The following is an 18250-nucleotide window of genomic DNA, read 5'->3' as shown; positions in this document are numbered from 1 at the left end:
TGGAGTCTTTTATCACACGCTTTCTCTCTTCCACTCCTGGCGCCCCTAGAACCCAGAGCGGGAAAATCGAGAAGCCGCAAAGTGAGAAGGCGGGCTACGCAAATGACATGCTAACGACATGCAAATGAACCCGCCGAGCTGGGGTCGGGGCCACTCAGAGGAGGGGTCGAGGTTGACAGAAGCGGCTGCGGGCCCCGGGCACCGGGCACGCCCCACCGCCTCGCCCGGAGGCCTCCCCGCCCGGCTCCCTGGAGACGCGGAGGTGGTCCCGCCCACCGGAGCCCTGCGGCCCGCCCCTCCGGTCCCCGCCGCCTCCCGGCGTCCTGCCGCCTCCACCGCTAGCGGGCCGGGCCGCAGGAAGCCGCGCTCCGCTGGAGTGGAGCCGCCCCTCCGCCGGGCCCGGGCGAGCCGGTGAGCGGGCTCTCCCCGCAGTCCCCAGGGTGCCGGGGTCCCTGTGAGCGCCGTCGCGGGCCCGCCCCGCCGTGGGCCTCCGGGGCCCCTTCCCGCCTGTGGGGGGAGAGGATCCAGAAAAGCCTCTTGCCCGGGTCCTGGGCCGCCCCAGCCTGCGATGGCCTGAGGGGTGAGGGGACAGGCACCAGCCAAGGCCTGGGCTGAAATCTCCACGGGGACGCCGCCTGGACGTCCAGAAGCCCCACCCAGAGGAGATCCATCTCGGGGTGGGTGGGAAGCCGAGTGGAAGGAAACTAGATCCCGACAGCAGGGACTGAGCCAGGGTGACAAGAGGTCAGGAAGTTCCTGCTGCCTATCCCATCCCCCTTCCAGGCTGTGGTCAGCCTGCCCCTGACGGGATGGCGGGGCACCTTTGGAGGCACAGAAGGGAGGAGGGTGGCTGGCGCCAGCCGGCCCCTGCCAGGTGCAGGGATGTGCGGGCTTGTCAACCCCAAGCTCAGGCTGGTTCTTGTTGCTCTCCTGTCCTGCAGGAACCCGCACTGCTGCCTGTCCTGTGTCCTGGGCTTCAGGCCCGGGATCCTGCCTGATGTGGGGCCTGGGGAGAGAGGGGGTCTGCAGGGTCTGGCCATCCTTCCGCTGCTGGTGAAGCTGGTGATTCCTTGTTTTCCTCTCACCAGCTCTCCCACCGCGGGAAGGGGGCAGAGGGAGAGGGGGCGGCCCTTAACCCCAAAGCCCTGTGTGAGAGCATCCGCTCACTCTTTTGCCGGTACCTGCAAGCTCAGAGGGGCTGGGACTGGATTCTGAGGGCCTAGCTAGGCCTCTGTCATCAGATGAGAAGCCCTAAAAATCAGCCCAGGGACTGTGTGTGACGGGAGAAGGACAAGAGGTGTCATGTGAACTTCTGCCCTGCCCACAAACCCGGCTTCAGGCCACCTGGGCATGAAGATGGTCTCACTCAGGGTGGGGGACCCCTGAGGGCTGAGGTCGGCAGCTCCTGCGGAAAGCTGCTCGCCTCCAGTCCCGGGAAGGGAGAGTGAAGTGTCTCCAGCCGCGTTTCCCTCCTTTGCCCCAGCCACGCACCAGGCAGTGATTGTGACTCCTGGTTCCCAGTACCAAGGGAAGACCACTTCTCTGCTGGGGCAGAGGTGGAGCCGGAGCCCCCATCTCTGCTCTGCTCCGCTCTGCTCGAGTCTTCTGGAATGGACCTACCTGCTGGGAAACCAGGTCACCCTTGTTCCTGGGCTTGCCTGCCTCCCGGAGAACACAGGTGGGTCACATTAATGTTACATTTTGTGCTCAGGTGGAGGCTGGGTGCGGGTCTGTGAACAGGTCCTGCTCGTGGTGTGGAAGGTGGGGAGGAGGAGGGGGGGCGACAGTGATAAACAAGGGCAGGACCCACTCCAATGTGGTGTAAGAACTGCTATTACAGAGAGAAGTACAGGAAAGGGCCTAGCCTAGCCTGGGGTAAGGGTCAGGGTAGCTTCCTGGAGGTGCTGCTGGAGCTGAATCTTGAAGGACCAACAGGACTTCTCTCTGGCTGAGGATTTTGGAATCTCTGCAGCCGGAGGGGGAACCAGCTTGCTGAGGGAGGGGCTGGGGTACAGAAAAGCTATGTGTGTGACCTGGGAATTGGGGCTGTATGGGAGGAGATAGCCTCCTTGTGGAAGGCCAAAGTCTTTAAGACAGCTCCCAGAGAGAGGCCAGGGCAAAGAGAGAACAAAGGTGCTTAGGGTTTCCTGGACTCTGATTGTCTGGGGGGCCTGGAGGGAGGAGAAACTAGCTCCATTGAAAGGTTCAGAGGGAAGGTAAGTGCAGAGCGAAGGTCAGAGTCCTGGACTAAGGGCATGAAAGAGACCTCTCCATAGAGGGGAGACCTCTCCATAGAGGGGCCGGACAAGAGCGGAAGGAGAGGGGACCAGAGTTGGGAGGGGCTGGGGAGTGCCGGGGTGGGGTGCCATGGGAGCAGCGGGAGGAAGTGAGGGTGGTGGAGGGAAGGCTGGCGGCCCTTCTGGGAGGAAGGGGAAGGTGGCAGGTCCGGGAGGACTGAGGGGCCGGGATGCGTGGGGAGGGGGGTGAGCAGTAGAGCAGGGTGGGGAGACTTGACATTCACAGAGAGGATCAGGTGGCACCAGTGGCCTTTTCATTTGCCAAGGGAACAGAAATCCTGGAAGGGGCGAGAGCCCGTTTGCTGGAGAAGCCTGTGCCTGAGGTTTGCCCCCAGCATGGGGCTGAGCCAGGAGAATTGGAGCTGGGGGATCTCTAGGGCTAGTGTCGTGTGCAGGAGCTAGGAGGGCAGGAGGTGCTCCCAGCCCACACACAGGACTCGAGGTCCCCCCCCCACACACGTATGCCCCCCACACACATATGCCCCACACTCTCCGGGGCTAGGGATGAATGGGCTGCTCCCCTTGGCAGGGCCCCTGGGGGTCCTCTGGGGAGGGAAGAGGCCTTGTGGCTGGAGAAGGGATTGGAGCCCGTGAAGGAGGCAGTTACGGTCCGGCTTAGGTGCTGTGTTAAAGCTCCTGGGCCCTGGGGTGGGGGGGGAGGGGTGGGGTGCTGGGCTTGGCAGGAAGGGGGTTTCATATTTCTGGTAGTTTCCTGAGTTTCCATGGATCTTCCGGGCCTGGGGCTAAAAGGAGGGAGGCTTGGGAACAGGAGCTCCTGGGACCCTTTGGCTCTTTGGAGAGCCAGGATGGAGGGGACTGGAAAAGGGCTCGACATCTGGGGAGGGGGCTGGGGCTTTGCAGCCTGGTTAAGGCAGCTTCTGTGATGGGGGGAGTGGCCTGGGTGGTGGCGAGGAACCGAGGTAGGACTGAATCAAAGATGTGAGGGTGTGTGTATCTGTCTGCAGAGCATGCAACCCTGTGAGTTTGTGTGTGTCCTTACGTCTGTGTAGCATGTGTCTGTCTGTGTGCATTTGATTGTATGTCTCTAGGCTTGTCTGAATTTGTCTCTTTAAGTGTGTATCTGTGTAAGTGTATGTCTGTGTGTGTCTGTATATGTCTGTGCGCATCTGTATGTGTGACTGTGTGTGTCTGCGTGTCTCTAGACTTTTCTGTATGTGTCTGTGTAAGTGTGTGTCTGCACATAAATCTGTGTGCCTGGGTGGTTCCATGTGTTTCTCTCTGCCTGTCTGTGTGGTGTGTGTCTGCGTGTGTATCTTTTTTTTTTTTTTTTGGCTGCGTTGGGTCTTCGTTGCTGCACACGGGCTTTCTCTAGTTGCGGCGAGCGGGGCTACTCTTCATTGTGGTGCACAGGCTTCTCATTGCGGTGGCTTCTCTTGTTGCAGAGCACGGGCTCTCAGTGCGCGGACTTCAGTAGTTGTGGTGCGCGGGCGCTAGAGCGCAGGCTCAGTAGTTGTGGCGCAGGGGCTTAGTTGCTCCGCGGCATGTGGGATCTTCCCGGACCAGGGCTCGAACCCGTGTCCCCTGCATTGGCAGGCGGATTCTTAACCACTGCGCCACCAGGGAAACCCTCTGCGTGTGTGTCTGCGTAAGCCCTCGTGTAGCTGTTCTGTGTACGCCCCTGGGGGGCCCCAGCCCTGTCTTGTTCACCTCAGCCGTCACAGCAGCACTGACAGGGAACCTGGCTGTTGATGTGGCATCGCGAAAGCCCGTGTTTGTGAGCAGGAAGCCTGGTTATGAATGTTCGGAAGGTATCCGTGTGCGCCTGTGTCGGGGCTAGGCTGGCTCAGACGCCTGCTCCATTCTGGAAGCGGCTGTCGAGTGCTTGCCACGTGGTGTGTGCGGGCGGGCCAAGGCTGGCTGGGAGGTCCCACCTGCCGACCACTAAGTGATGTAACAACCAGAAAGAATTCCACGCACCTGCCTTGTCTCACTTATGGCTCACCTGCTTGCCCCTCCTGTCCCTCCCTCCAGGCTTGCTCTGGGAAGTAGGTGAAAGGAGATGCCCAGGCCAGCGCATGGGCCTCCGGCCACCTCCCAGGGGGCGGTGCCCCTCTGTGATACCTGGTGCTGGCGCAAGAGGAAGGGACGGTTTCAAGCACCCAGGGAAGGTGGCAGGTGGGCCAAGGGAGGGCTGGCAGCTCCATTCTGTCCCTTCCCCAGGCGGCCCGGGCAGTAGGAGCAGTGGCCGCGAGGCTGTGGCGGCAGCACTTGGAGCCGAGGATGCCCCAGGCCCTGGAGTGTTCGGAGGGCTGCTGGGCCTGGATGGTGCTCCTGGCCTCTGTGGTGACCCAGGGCCTCACCCTGGGCTTCCCCACATGCATCGGCATCTTCTTTGCTGAACTGCAGCGTGAGTTCCAGGCCGGCAACAGCGAGACCTCCTGGTTCCCGTCCATCCTGACAGCCATGCTCCACGCAGGGGGTGAGCAGCCAGGGGAGGGCTGGAGGGAGGGATGAAAAAGAGCCTGGGTGGGGGAGGAAGCCACAACCTCCCTGGCCTCCTGGGTCCCTCTCTCTGAGGCCACAGGTTTTGCCCTGTGCTGTGTATCCCTAAGACCTCCTCTGATTTCAACAGGGCCAGTTCCCCGGCCTGGAGTCTGGCGGGCCTGGGCTGGGCTGGACTGGGCTGGGGAGGGGCAGAGGGTGGAGAGACCCCTAAGAGGTAAAGCCGGTCCCCTTGATGACCGTGGGAGGATGGATCCAGACTGTAGGCGTGCCGGGCACTCAAGCACAGACTGGAGGAGGAGCGGCTTGGGGTCCTGCTGGGTGACCTCTCGGAACCTCAGTTTTTTCCTCTGCAATATGGGAGTAACACCCAGTATCCCATCCTGCCCACCTCCCACACAGGATTGCAGAGAAGGTCACATGAGGTCCCGGCCAGGTCTGAGAGCCAGGGCAATGGAAGCAGCTGTGAGCTATTAGTATTCTGGAGACCCTCATCAGGGCTTCAGGATGGGAAGGAGGGCTCAAGGAAGACACCAGGAGCAGGAGGGGGGCAGGGCAAGAGCCCATCTTTCACCAGGAAGCAGAGGGGGTGTTGCAAGGGCTGGGGAGACGGAGAGAGGGCTTCCCCAGGGATGTGAGCACCTCACCCTGACCCCAGGGAAAGGGAAGGGCAGGGGCTGCGCAGGAGGGTCCTCCACAATAGCCTTGGGCTCCTGGAAGATCTCCAGGGAGAGCTCCACAGGCAGTTCCCTCAGAGGGGCCTGGTCAGCTAGAGCTGGACCTCACAGCCCGCCGGGCTCTCCCCACGGGTGTGTTTGCCTGTTTCAGCTGATCCATCTCCCTGCTTACCTCCTGCCCTGACCTCCACCTGGCACCAGCAGCCTGCTTGTTATTCCAGGTCCTTCCCTCGAATGGGGAGGGAAGTCAGACTGGGATAGAAGCCACCCTCACTGCAATGACCCCTGAACACGCTGCCTGGCAAGGAGCAAGGCCAGGCCTGGCCCAGACCGCATAACCTTTTTGTCAGCAAGGTTGAGCAGAAGTGGGAATCTCAGACAGTTCCTTCCCTGCAGCCAGAGAGTGGTCTGGGCCAGGGGCTGGGAGCCAGGCATTCGCTGGGGACCTCACTCCCCTACCAGCTTTAGACTCATGCCTAGCAGGTGTGCCAGCATCTCAGTGGGCCCGGGACTCCTGTCTGTCTGTCTGTGTCACACACACACACACACACACACACACACACACACACACACTTTAGCCCACGCTCATTCAGAGTATCATGGAAATTTTAAACTTGAAAGTGTCCTTGATCCTAAGTACCTCTCACCCCCACACGTTTTAGAGGTGAGGAAAGCAAGCACAAAGTACAAGGCCTTGCCGGTGTTGCAGAGTGAGCTCAGGATGGAAGCAGAAACACCTTGCTTCCCAGCGCCCCACCCAGCGCCCTCGGCTGTCTCGGCTGAGCTGGCACACATCCCAGCCCCTCACTCCCAACTCGATGACGCAGGGCTTTCCCCAGTGTCACCTTTCCAAAGTCAGGCCAGACTATGAGGTGGGAGAGATGTGTGAGTCAGCAGTCATGTCCACTTCAAAGCCTTGCCTCTCCCTCTATGGCTGCCTCTCCTTGATTACCTCTGAGGACGTCCCCTCTGAGGACGGGCCACTCACTTCCCATGTTCGCTCCCATACTCGTACTGGCTCACACCCACACATCCTCTCTCCACGCCAAACACACAGACACACACCGAGTGCACACACACACTTTCCTTGTCCCTTTGGCTGCTCTCTGGGAGAGCAACTCTGGAGAAACTCTGCTGTGTGTACTCAGGGGCAGGGTACTTGGTGAATGGGGCCCTGTGAGGTGACGAGAGCAGGCGGCCAGGACTGGCTTACTTCTACTCTGGGTCTGCACTGGTGAGAAAGCAGCTCAGGGTGGGGGTGGGTGAGGGAGAACAGGCCCCTCTCTACCAGGAGCTAAACATCTGGGTGCAAGACTTTGGTGATGGCTGGAGGGGGTTGGGGGGAGAGGGTACCCCACCTGTGTTTCTCCAGAGTGCCCCAGAGGCCAGAGCCAGCAGGTGAAGGGTGGCCCAGGGCCCCAGGCTACCCACCCTGGACAGGTTGAAGGATGGTGGGAGGGCTGTGGCCAGTCTTCCTGAGGATGGGGGAAGGGGGAGCAGGGGCTGGAGGCGGCGCTCACCATGATTTAACTGCCCTGGGACCCTCGCCCACCAAGACAGACCCCCATGAGGGGCGTCCACCCAGGTCACAAGCCAATCCCATTTCACCTGGACAGAAGCAGCCTCAGGTCAGTGCAGTGAACGGCCTCAGTCTGTACCTCCGGGGATCCTTGTCAGGGTCAAACGGAATATTTGCAGCACCTCACCTCACAGCTGGCCAGACATCACCCAGTCTGACCCCTCAGTCTCTGGGGGAGGAAACTGCAGCACAGAGAGGGATTGGCGTTGCTTGGCCCGTAGCCAGTCTGTGTTCCGGGGCTTGTGCCCGTTAAGCCACCTGCTAGTTCCTGCTGGAACCCCCTCCCAAGCCCACTGTCCCCCTCCCTCTGACCTTGTCATTTTGCTGCCACCTGCCGGCTGCCTCCTCCGCACAGGACCCTTGTGCAGCATCCTGGTGGGACGCTTCGGCTGCAGAGCGACGGTGATGCTGGGCGGCGTGCTGGCCAGCCTGGGCATGGTGGCCGGGTCCTCCTGCCGCACCCTCGGCCAGCTCTACCTCACGGCAGGCTTCATCACAGGTGACTGTCATTCCATGTCGAGAATTGCTGGGTAGCTACTGGGTGCACGATTGGAAAGGGCCAGGCACAGTGAACAGGGCAGGCGAGGCACCACATCTTCTGGGGCCGCCTCCAGTCACGTGAGGGAGAGGGACAATGAACACAGGCGTAAGAAGGATCACATCTGATCAGCACCTGAGAAGACAGGCCAGCAGATGTGATAGTGTCCCGGCTCGGCTGGGGGTGGGTAGAGATTAAACAAGTAAAGAGGTAGAATAACTAAAGCAGCCAATGTGGAAGGTAAAGCAGGGTCGGGGGAGGTTGCTGGTTTCAGCAGGGCGGTCGGGAAAGGCCTTGCAGAGAAGGTGGCATTTGGGCAGAAGGAGGTGAGGGAGGCTGCCAGCAGGCTGTCTGGGGAAGAGCATTCCAGGCAGCAGGAACAGCAAAAGCAAAGGCCCAGAAGTGCTCGAGGAGCAGCGCGGAGGCCGGCGAGGGTGGAGGGGCGTGAATGAAGGATCAAAGGGGTCGGGGGGGTGGGGGGACCAGGAACAGGTTTAGTTCCTAAAAGGCTGTGTAGTGAGATGGGAAGCCATGTGAGGGGTTCGGGCAGAGGGACGTCATCCAGCCGCTGTTTGTGAAGCACTGAGCACTGCTCTGGCTGCGGCGTTGAGAATACACCATAGGGGGCTGGGCTGGGAGCAGGGGCGTGGTCACCACCCAGCCAGGAGGCGGTGGTACCTTCAACCAGGGTGGTGTGATTGGGGTGATGGGACGTGGTCGTGTTCAGGACTGCACGTGAGGTGCAGAGAAGGAGCCAAGGATGACCCAAGACCCAAGAAGGGTGATACCAAGGGGAGAATGGAAGAATGCACTAGCCACTTACAGTGGGAAACTAGGGGAGGAGCAGGTTCTCGGGAGGATGGGAAGCTCAGGTTTGGACACATCCGGTCTGGAGTTCAGGGAACAGGCCTGAGCTGGAGCGGGCAGCTGGGGAATCCTGAGATGGCTCGTACTCAAGTCTCGAGATGAGGTATCGCCCTGCTGTCACTAAGGGAACAAGGGAGGACAGATGTAAAGGACAGAGGCCTGAGGCCCAGGACACGGACACTCCAGTGGTTAGCGGCCTGGGCAGGAAGAAGTGACAGAGAGGGAGTGGGGTTTCTTGAGAAAGGAAGTGAGGAAAGTGCGCAAGCAGGAGGGAGTGATCGACTGTCAAGCCACTGATGGATCAGACCCAGTGGGGATCAGACTCCATCTTTGGCTTTGCAAAGTGGAGGTTGGCGGCTTTGATAAGAGGAATCCTGGAGCAGAGGTAAGGATGAAAGCCTGATTGGAACAGGTTCAAAAGAGAACAATAGGGGCGTTCCCAGGTGGCCTAGTAGTTAGGATTCTGGGCTTTCACTGCCGTGGCCCAGGTTCGATCCCTGGTCGGGGAATTGGGATCCCACAAGCCATGTGGCACGGCCAAAAAAAAAAAAGAAAGAAAGAAGAGGAGGGGGGAAACTGGAGACAGTGGAGATAAAGTATTTCCGAGAAATTTTGATATAAGGGGAGAGCAGAGAAATGGACCAGTACCCAGAAGAGACTGTTGTCAAGAGTTTTGTTTTAATGGGAGAAATAACAATGAAGGAGAATGATCTAGTAAAGAGAGGATAATGGATGCCTCAGGAGAGAGAAATTGCTGGAGGGATGTGCCTTCAAGTAGACAGGATGCAGGGCGGAAGTGGAGGGTTGCCGTTGACTGGGAGCACGGACTGTGCATTGTCACAGACGGGAAGGTAGGTGGTCAGCTGGCAGTGCGGGAGGGAGGTGTCGGGGTGCTCAGAGGAAGAAGGCCTGGTGGTCATCTAAGAGCGGGGACAGTAAATGGTCGAGGGAACTACAGTGGCACCGTGGGTGGCCCGAGGGCCCGCCTGAGGCCAGTGGTCACAGCGTGGTTGTGAACTTTCTCTCCAGCATGTTCAGCTGTGCACGGAGTGGGGGGGGGGGAGGTGGCATCCAAGCTGAGTCAGGAGAGGAAAGTCTGAGGGAAGCATATTCCAGGCAGAGGGAATGGCAACTGCAAATGTCCGAGTAGGTGGGCAGCTTAATGTCCAGAGGAAGAGAAAGAGACTGATGGGGCTTGATCATGGCGAGTGACAGGGGAGAGTGGCCTGAGATGGCACCCAAGGGGTGGCCAGGGGCCAGACCGTGCAGAGCCTTCCAGGACAGAGTAAATACTCTGGCTTTTTTTCTAGGTGTGATGGGAAATCTTTGGAAGGTGTCAAGCAGCAGAGAGACTTAACCTGATTTAGGGTTTTGAAAATCCCCCTGGTGCTGTGCCAGCGGGAACAGGTGTGCCCCTGGCAACCTTGAGAGGGCAGATCTGAGGGGTGGGATGCTTCTAGGGAGGTGGTGAGGTAGGCTGATTCCATCTGAAATCCCTGGGGACCTGGAAGTGGGTCTGCGCTGGAACGGAAGGAGAACAGACCCAGGACCTGACCCCAGGGTCCCTGCACTGGGTGCGCCCTGGAGCTGGTCCTCCCCTCTCCTTCCACAGGCCTGGGCATGTGCTTCAGCTTTCAGTCAAGCATCACTGTGCTGGGATTGTACTTCACCCGCTGGCGGGTGCTGGCCAACGCGCTGGCCTCGGCGGGCGTCTCCCTGGGCATCATGCTCTGGCCACTGCTCTCCCGCTATCTCCTGGAGGACCTGGGCTGGAGAGGCAGCTTTCTCATCTTCGGCGGGGTTCTCCTCCACTGCTGTGTCTGTGGGGCCATCCTGAGGCCTGTGCCTGCCCGTGTGACCCCTGAGACCAGAGATGGCCTCCCTCCACCTTCCAGGAGACCTGCACGAGGCTGCCCGGCAGCATGCGGTCGGGCCATCCAGCGCCACCTGGCCTTCGATGTCCTGCGGCACAACGTGGGCTACCGCGTGTACACACTGGGAGTCGCCTGGATGATCATGGGTTTCCCGCTGCCCCACGTCTTCCTGGTGCCGTATGCCATTTGGCACGGGGTGGATGAACACAGGGCAGCCCTGCTCATCTCCATCATTGGCTTTAGCAACATCTTCCTGCGGCCCATGGCTGGGCTGGTGGCAGGCCGGCGGGACTTTGCCAGTCACCGCAAGTACCTGTTCAGCCTGGCGGCCCTGCTCAACGGGCTCACCAACCTGGCGTGCGCAGCGTCGGCCGACTTCCGGGTGCTGGTGGCCTACTGCCTGGTGTACAGCGTGTCCATGAGCGGCATTGGTGCTCTCCTTTTCCAGGTCCTCATGGACATTGTCCCCATGGACCGGTTCTCCAGCGCCCTGGGCCTCTTCACCGTCCTGGAGAGCATCTCCATCCTCATCTCCCCGCCACTGGCTGGTGAGGCCCTGGGAGGGAGGGCAGCCAAGTGTGGCCTGGGCAGGGCATGGGGGGGGGTTGCAAATAGGAACAGTCTGGAGACTTGGGCCCCCTCCAGCATCTCAGGGTTAGCGACTTGGAATCTGTGATTTTCTCGAGCACCTCAGGGGACTGGCTGTAGCCTGTTCCACAGCTGACACTCGGGGTATGAACAGTGAAAAGTAAGGATTTTCATACCAGACTTATCTCAGTCCTTTGTCTTCCCCTCTGTACCTCTGATTTCTTATCAGTAAAGTGGGGATGACAGTAGAATCTACCTCACAGGCTTGTTGTGGGGATCACAAGTGTCATATAGCAAAGAGCTTAGTAGAGAGCCTGGCACACGGTAAGTGCTATGCACATGTCTGCTGTTCTTAACATCCTCTCCCTGTGGGGCCCGGGCAAGTCAGTTTCCTTCTCTGAGCCATAGTGTCATCCGCAAAAGGCAGACGAGAACGCCTGCCACACCCATCCCTACACCTGTGCCAGTCACGGGGTGGGCAGGGCTGAAGACAGAGAACTAGTCCCCACCTCTCAGGGCTTACCTTCTGGTGGAGGAGTCGGGGATTAGAGCAAAGAGGCCCCTTTGTGATCATAATGGTGATTTGTGCCGGGAGGGTAACGAACAGATACGGAAGCAGGGACCCACAGGAGTGGACTTGCTGGGCAGCTGAGCGTGTGACATTCAGAGTAAAAGGGAAGGTTTGTGAAGCCCGTGGTGCTGGGGGGCAGTCAACAGACAGCACGGTTATTATAGTCAGACAACGGGGACTCCTCCCAAGTGTGGCATTGGAAGTCCCAGTTTCCAAGGGCGTTCTCCAAGCCGACAAGCAGGGAGAGCAATCCAGGAGGAGGTACGGCGGGCCTGGGGTAGGGCTGAGCAGATATCCCAGACGCCACTGGCCCTTGAGTCCTTGGCTTCCTGCCACCAAGGGTAAAGGAAACATGCCCTGAAGTGCTCATCTGGCCGCCCAAGGGCTCTTCCTGCCTGGACTGGGGCTGGTTTAGTGTTTCCTTTCCTTTCATTCAACAAATACCTAATGAGTTCCCACTAGGCGCCAGCCACGGTTCCTAGTGCTGGGTTTGCAGCAGGGACAACAACAAAACCCCTGCTCTCACAGAGCACACAATTTAGCAGGGGTGAGGGGGCGTGCGCGGGAGGCCTGGTAGCCAAGGGCAGTGGCCTAACTTGCTCTCTGTCCCCTAGGACTCCTCCTAGACACCACCAGCAACTTCAGCTATGTTTTCTACATGTCAAGTTTCTTCCTCATCTCAGCCGCCCTCTTCATGGGTGGCAGTTTCTGGGCCCTGGGGAAGATGGAGAGGCAGGGTCCGCAGGCTGAGGTGCAAGGAGCTGTAACAGAGGCTGCCCCAGAGCAGGGCCTCACTATGGAGGACACAGACGGTCCCAAGAAGCGGCTGCGCGTGGAGATCATGTATGTGACCAGCGTCTGAGGCCCGGGATCACTCACATGTGTGACCGGCATCTGAGCCCTGAAGTCAGTGAGTCCTGCCTCAGCCCAGGAATGTCCAGCTACTTCGCCAGAGGCTGGGGTGAAGGGCTGCCCAGAAAGCCTGAACCAAAGGCCATCTGGGTTCTGCACGTCGGGACTCAGCCAGGAGTTGGGACCTTAGAGGCTGACCTCCAGAGGCTCGGGGTTCCTTCTAACCAGCAGAATCCAGGAGCGGATCCTCCTGACTTTTTTGCTGGGGCATCAGAGTACCCGGGGCCCAGGAAGGTGGGTCTGAGCCCAGCTCAGGTCTGTCACGGCTGGCTTGGCTCAGCTGGCTGCCTACGCTGCTGCTACAGCTCAACACACTGGACCCTCAAGTCCGGCCTGGGTGCCTCCCATGTGATCTCTTTGTCCTTCACCCTCTAGACAGCTCCGAAGAGCTCAACCCTCCTCCGAGTCTCTCCTGCCCCCCTTCTTCCCAGGTGGCCCAGCCCTTGCCCGCAGGGCTGCCCCCAGCACAGGTTGCTGGACCTCATGCTACCTGGAACCTTGGGAAGAAGGGCTTTGGGAGAGAATGTGTTGCAGTGGTGGAGGGCCAGGCTGAGCGTCGGCCTGGATGCAGGATTTGGACAGATTAAATGCCAGGTGGAGCACCCGTCCTGGCAACAGTGCAGAGAACTGGAGGGGAGCCCCTGGCTTGGGTCCTAGAGGCAGTGAAGTCTGAGGGTCCCCTGCAGACTCAGCAGGGCCTGCTCTAGGGTCTCCTCCCTTCTCTGCCCCATCCTGTATCTTGGCTGGGAAGGTCAGTGCTGGGGGGAGCGGGAGAGCCACACATCAGACCAGGGGAGGAAGGATTGCTAGGCAGGGCCCCAGGACCTCTGTGGAAATGGAGCTGCTTTTGCAGCAGAAGCCCTTTCACTCCCCTCTCCTGTCAGCCTTTTCTCCCTGCTGTGTCAGAGGTGTCAACCCTGGGATAAGTGGCTGGCTGGGCCAGCTGCCAGGCCAGCCCTGCTCCCCACTGGCCTGTGCGGCTGGCCTGGAAGTCAGAGCTTCTCCCCCAGACCGGCCGGCCGCCACTTACTCTTTTTGCTGGTGCCTTCCCTGAGGTCATCACCCGGGGGCTGGCTGTCATCAGCCCAGGCTTGTCCCAACAGTGTACCAACTGAGCGAAAGGAAAAACAGAGTTTGTTTCAATTACACACAGAAAGAGTTTCTGCAGCGGGTTATAAACCCTGTGAACTAACGAAGCTAGAGAAGAGGCCTGGAGTAAGTTTTCCCCCATCCCCCTTCAGGGCTACTCCCACCAAGGACCTTGTTTGTTGATTCAAGCTCAACCAGGTTTCAACAAGAAACCCTTATCAGGAGAATTGATTTTCTTTTTATGACCCGACTCCAGCCTTCCTCCTGCACGAGTCCAACTGGCGTGAGTCAGCATCCTTGGGGATGTTGTCTTTCCCAGGACTCATGAGTGCCCCCTTCTGGCCAAAAGAGGTAGTACGGAGGTGAAGCAAAGGGCTCTGGGCTGGAATAGAGACCTGAATTCACGTTTGACTCCGCCATAATCTGCTGTGTGACTCTGGACCATCTCTGGGCCTTGAAAAAGGAGGAGGTTGGCCTAGATAAGTTAAAGTCTCTTCCAGTTTGAAAAGTCTGATCCTGAAGACCCCCCATTGCCTCCCTGCCCCCCCCCCCATCCTGTCCTGTACTTGGCCACCATCCATAGCTTGTGCACTGAAGGGGGAATCCACAGCTGGACACATTTACCAGGTCCTGCCACCTTCTCCATCTTAACTGAGCGGAAAAGGAGAGTTGGGGCTGGTAGGTAGATGAATACTTTTTGGTGCTAGTAGCCACAAGCCTTTGAAACGTGTATCCCCTTTTAGGCCCACTTCCTGAAAACTGATTTCTTTCAAGGAAAAAAGATATTAGTAAACATTTAGGATAGGGAACTTTGACCTCCTCTGCCCCCTGGGCAAGAGTGGTGATAATCTCTGGGCAGAATTCCTTTAGCAAATATTATTGAGCATCTACTGTGTGTCAGGAACTGGCAGAGAGGAGTTAAGTCCTGGTCGCTGCCCTCAGCACAAAACCAAGGACGAAGAATTCTTCCCAAAGATGAGGGCCTCTGAAGCCTTAGGAGGGGACAAATGAGGGAGGCTGGGGTGGCCCATCTGATTCCGGAACCCACACTTACCTGATCCTGGGGTTCCTCTAGAGAGGGTCTAGAGCAGTTCCTGACCAGGAGCTCACTTCCATCCTGTCCCCAAGCTCTGAGCTCCTGGTCCCCAGGCCTTTACTGCTCTGTCCAGACAGAAGCACAGAAGCCCCCTGGCCACCTTGTGCTGAGATATACTTCCCCAAGTCGAATCAGCTCCCCTCAGAATGTGAAGGGCCTGGTGAGGGGCCTGGGGCCACTGTCCTGCAAGAAGCAGCCAGGGTACCCAAGCACCCAGACTATGGTCATAACTCCTGCCCCAGGGGTGTGTGCACAGAGCAGGGGCTGATCACAGGGACCTGAGCCCACCACGGAGGTGGAGGCTGCTCTCAGCGGGGCTGTGGTAGGCTGGAATGTGGCAGCCACTCTGCCCTCATGCCAGCCCCAGGGCAAAAGGAGCATGGCCCTTGCCCTCAAGAAGCTCGCAGCCCAAGCCCCTTTCATCCCCACATTTTCAAGCACGACTGGAGTCTGGGAGGACCACCTTCCTCCCTGGTGCTCTGTCCCCTGTGCCTATGAGGTATGGGTCGCACGCCCCCTTCCTGGGAAGCCCCGAGAAGAGAAGGAAGTGGGCGGAAGGGCTTCAGCATCAGAAAACCGCCAAAGCGGTACAGCTGGGCTCCTTCTAGGGCCCGACAGTGCTGCCCCTGGTGCTCTCTGCCACCTGGCTGATAAAATGCCTTCCAGCCAGAGGTGGCAGACTCAGCTCAGGATTGGGAAGCAGAGGGTACCGGGCTCGCCCGGCTTTTCATTTTGGCCGCGCCATGCGACTTGCGGGATCTCAGTTCCCAGACCAGGGATAGAACCCATGCCCCCTCCTTTGGGAGCGCGGAGTCAACCACTGGACTGCCGGGGAAGTCGTCGCCTGGCTTTTGGGAAAAGCAGACCAGAAGGTAGTGTCAAAGTGTTAGCGAACCCAGGTCCGGCTGCTCGCCGCTCGAAAGCCAATTCTTTTTTGGAGCACAGGCTCCGGACACGCAGGCTCAGCGGCCATGGCTCACGGGCCCAGCCGCTCCGCGGCATGCGGGATCTTCCCGGACCGGGGCACGAACCCGCGTCCCCTTCATCGGCAGGCGGACTCTCAACCACTGCGCCACCAGGGAAGCCCAGAAAGCCAATTCTTGGGAGACAAGTGTTGGTAGGAAAGGAAAGTTTGCTTCAGAGGCTGGCAACCGGGGAGAGGGTGGAGTCCTGTCCGAGAACTCCCGATTGCTGTTCAGGGGACAGGGGCTTTTAAAAGGGAGTTTCAGGGTTATATAGGCGGAGGGAGGGAGCAGAACAGCATAGTCAGTTCTGACAGTCAGCTTGAAACCAGTAATGTGGTCTGATCAGCGTCATCTTGGTCGTCTTAAGTACGGTTAATCTTTAGTTCCAGGGTTTGTTCCCATTTCTTTGAGGCCAGTTCTAGGAATTGTGTGAAGTGGAGCAGCTTATGTCATGGCTTCAATTTGGTCATCATGTAGTCATCCTCCTCCACCTGGTGGGGGCTTCAGTAGCTGCAAAACAGCTCACAGGATACAGCTCAGAATGTTATCTATAGACCTTAAGGACGAACTAAAGGTCCTTGACTATGCTTAAGGACTAAACTATTATTATCTGGTCTCCTTTGTTTTCCTCTATTTCTGCATTTTTTCACTTCTGATTAAACTTATTATTTGGCTAAAGCTTTTCCACAGACAAAAGGCAGGCTGAGGACATGGGGGGCAAGGACCATAGGGTCCTGCTCCGTTTCAAAAGGACCCGCGTGGGGGACACAGGGAGCCGACACTTGCGTTCCTGGGGGCCCTTGGTGTGTGTGGGGGAACTGCACCCCTCCGTCAAGTGCAGGGGCATCTGGAGGTGCTTCTGCCCCGACAGCCCCCCACATAGGCGCTCCGGCACCTCTGAGCTCCTAAGGGCCCTAGAGGCGCTCCTCAACGCATCCGCAACCTTTCATAACCGCTTCCATCACGATGCGGATCGCCACCTGCCTGAGACAAAAGGCTTGAAGCTCCCGGCGTAAGCACCGGCGGAAGAACTTGCTTGAAGCAAGCCCAGGGAGCTCAATGACAGCCCCGCCCCTCACCCTCCTAGGCCCGCCCCTTCCGCCCCCTGGGGCGGGGCTAAGAGCGGCTTGCCCCGGAAGTCCGGAACTGAGCCGAAAATTAAGCGCCGCTGGGCGATGCTCCTCCCTTCTTCGGCGCGGTACAGCGTCCTGGTCTTCCGCGCCCCAATTTGGATGTTCACTCCCAACTCTTACGAGCTCCTGAGTCCCCACCCCATTTCCCCAGCCCAATTTCAGCTGCAAATTACTGCAGAACCTGAAGCCAGGAAAGGAACCTATTTCCCGCTCCGGTCTGCCCCTCTCCGGACCCGGCGAGGCCCAGGTGAGGTTCTCGCCCGCTTTCCAGCCTCACCTTCCACACTCCCCTGCCCGTCCCCCGGGGTTCCTCCGCCGCCCGACCATGGCCCAGAAGCCGAAGGTAGACCCCCACGTCGGCCGGCTGGGATACCTGCAGGCGCTGGTCACGGAATTCCAGGCGACCGAGAGCCAAGGTGAGAGCGGCAGGGTGGGGAGCAGGGTACCAGGCAGGGGTCTGGCCGCGATCGCCGCCCCGGACCTGGCTCCAGTGCCGCTTTTCCACTGCAGACGCCAAGGAGCAAGTACTGGCCAACCTCGCCAACTTCGCCTATGACCCCAGTAACTACCAGTATCTGCGGCAGCTGCAGGTCCTGGATTTATTCCTCGATTCACTGTCGGAGGAGAATGAGACCCTGGTGGAGTTTGCTATTGGTAAGGACGGGGCCGCTCTCCTAGATACCTGATGGGCTGTAATGAGATAATGAGTTAGAAGTGAGTTGTTGGGAAAGGAATCTCTTAGGCAGTCGCTCAGCTGCGAAGGCCGACTTTCGCGATGTCTGTGCCGCCTCCGCGGTTCACACGTCGTCCAGGTCACGGCTCGCTTGAATCAGGCTTGGAACTCTCAGGACCCCCTCTGCCTGTCTAGCTTCCCTCCCGCTTAGAGGTGAGATCGAAAATGAGGGAATGGATTGAAGCCCCCATTGGAGGGAAAAATGTTGAGTGACCATTTTAAACATCTTTGACTTAATGTTTTAACATCGGGACTTCCCTGGCGGTCCAGTGGTTAAGACTCCGTGCTTCCACTGCAGGGGGCACGGGTTCAATCCCTGGTTGGGGAACTAAGACCCCACATGCCGTGGGGCACAGCCAAAACAAGTTTTACCATCAAGAGAAGTAGCGGTGACTTGGAATGGCTTGTGACTCCTGTAGTTGTTGTGGTCTAAGACCTACTGAGTTATTCACTGGACAGGTATTTATTGGGCGTATATTGTGCGAGCAAGGTATTGTTCTAGATGTTGGAGAGACGGCGAGCAAGTTGGGCAAAGGGTCTTTGCCCTCGAGGAATTTACATTCTAGTAGGGGGAGACAGATGGTTGACAAACAAGAAAGCTGAGGCTCTGAAGAGAATAAACAGGGTGATGAGAGAGAGCAAGGGGAGGGAGGGGCTACTTCTTGTTTGGCCATCATGGGAACGCACAGCGTGGGCAAAGACTCTAGAGCAGAGCTTCCCTGGTGGCGCAGTGGTTGAGAGTCCGGGGACACGGGTTCGTGCCCCGGTCCGGGAAGATCCCACGTGCCGCGGAGCGGCTGGGCCCGTGAGCCATGGCCGCTGAGCCTGTGCTCCGCAATGGGAGAGGCCACAACAGTGAGAGGCCCGC

At 58.8% G+C, this 18250-nt stretch overlaps 2 protein-coding genes across 6 annotated transcripts in view; both read left to right on the top strand.

Moving 5' to 3' along the window:
• Positions 1-360: 360 nt before the first annotated feature.
• On the top strand, positions 361-18250 carry SLC16A5 (solute carrier family 16 member 5). 3 transcript variants are annotated; one of them, XM_029211276.1, is made up of 6 exons: positions 361-411; positions 1522-1678; positions 4479-4737; positions 7372-7515; positions 10034-10843; positions 12069-18250. In XM_029211276.1, the coding sequence occupies exons 3-6, from the start codon at positions 4539-4541 to the stop codon at positions 12314-12316; spliced, it is 1401 nt and encodes a 466-aa protein (XP_029067109.1). In that variant the 5' UTR covers positions 361-411; positions 1522-1678; positions 4479-4538; the 3' UTR covers positions 12317-18250. The 3 variants fall into 3 exon arrangements, with proteins under 3 accessions (XP_029067109.1, XP_029067108.1, XP_029067107.1); XM_029211275.1 differs by having other exon boundaries at positions 372-411; positions 1484-1678; XM_029211274.1 differs by lacking the exon at positions 361-411 and having other exon boundaries at positions 465-1678; positions 4290-4737.
• ARMC7 (armadillo repeat containing 7) overlaps positions 16693-18250 on the top strand; it is a 13241-nt gene continuing 11683 nt past the window's right edge. The window contains exons 1-2 of one of the 3 annotated variants that reach the window (XM_029211280.1): positions 16693-17065; positions 17160-17303. In XM_029211280.1, the coding sequence (XP_029067113.1) occupies positions 16975-17065; positions 17160-17303 (235 nt within the window). In that variant the 5' untranslated portion in view covers positions 16693-16974. The remainder of the gene's footprint in view (positions 17066-17159; positions 17304-18250) is intronic. The other 2 variants (XM_029211281.1, XM_029211282.1) reach the window with 2 other exon arrangements.

The sequence above is a fragment of the Monodon monoceros genome, unplaced genomic scaffold (assembly GCF_005190385.1).
Source record: "Monodon monoceros isolate NGI ecotype Baffin Bay Population unplaced genomic scaffold, NGI_Narwhal_1 Super_Scaffold_9, whole genome shotgun sequence".
NCBI lineage: Eukaryota > Metazoa > Chordata > Mammalia > Artiodactyla > Monodontidae > Monodon > Monodon monoceros.
This window is presented reverse-complemented; position numbering and strand designations above follow the sequence as displayed.

Excerpts from the sequence above, each read along its gene's own strand:
- SLC16A5 (XM_029211276.1), top strand. The coding sequence starts at position 4,539 with ATGCCCCAGGCCCTGGAGTGTTCGGAGGGCTGCTGGGCCTGGATGGTG. Across the intron at positions 4,738-7,371 it reads AGCCATGCTCCACGCAGGGG|GACCCTTGTGCAGCATCCTG; the intron begins GTGAGCAGCCAG and ends TCCTCCGCACAG. Across the intron at positions 7,516-10,033 it reads CACGGCAGGCTTCATCACAG|GCCTGGGCATGTGCTTCAGC; the intron begins GTGACTGTCATT and ends CTCCTTCCACAG.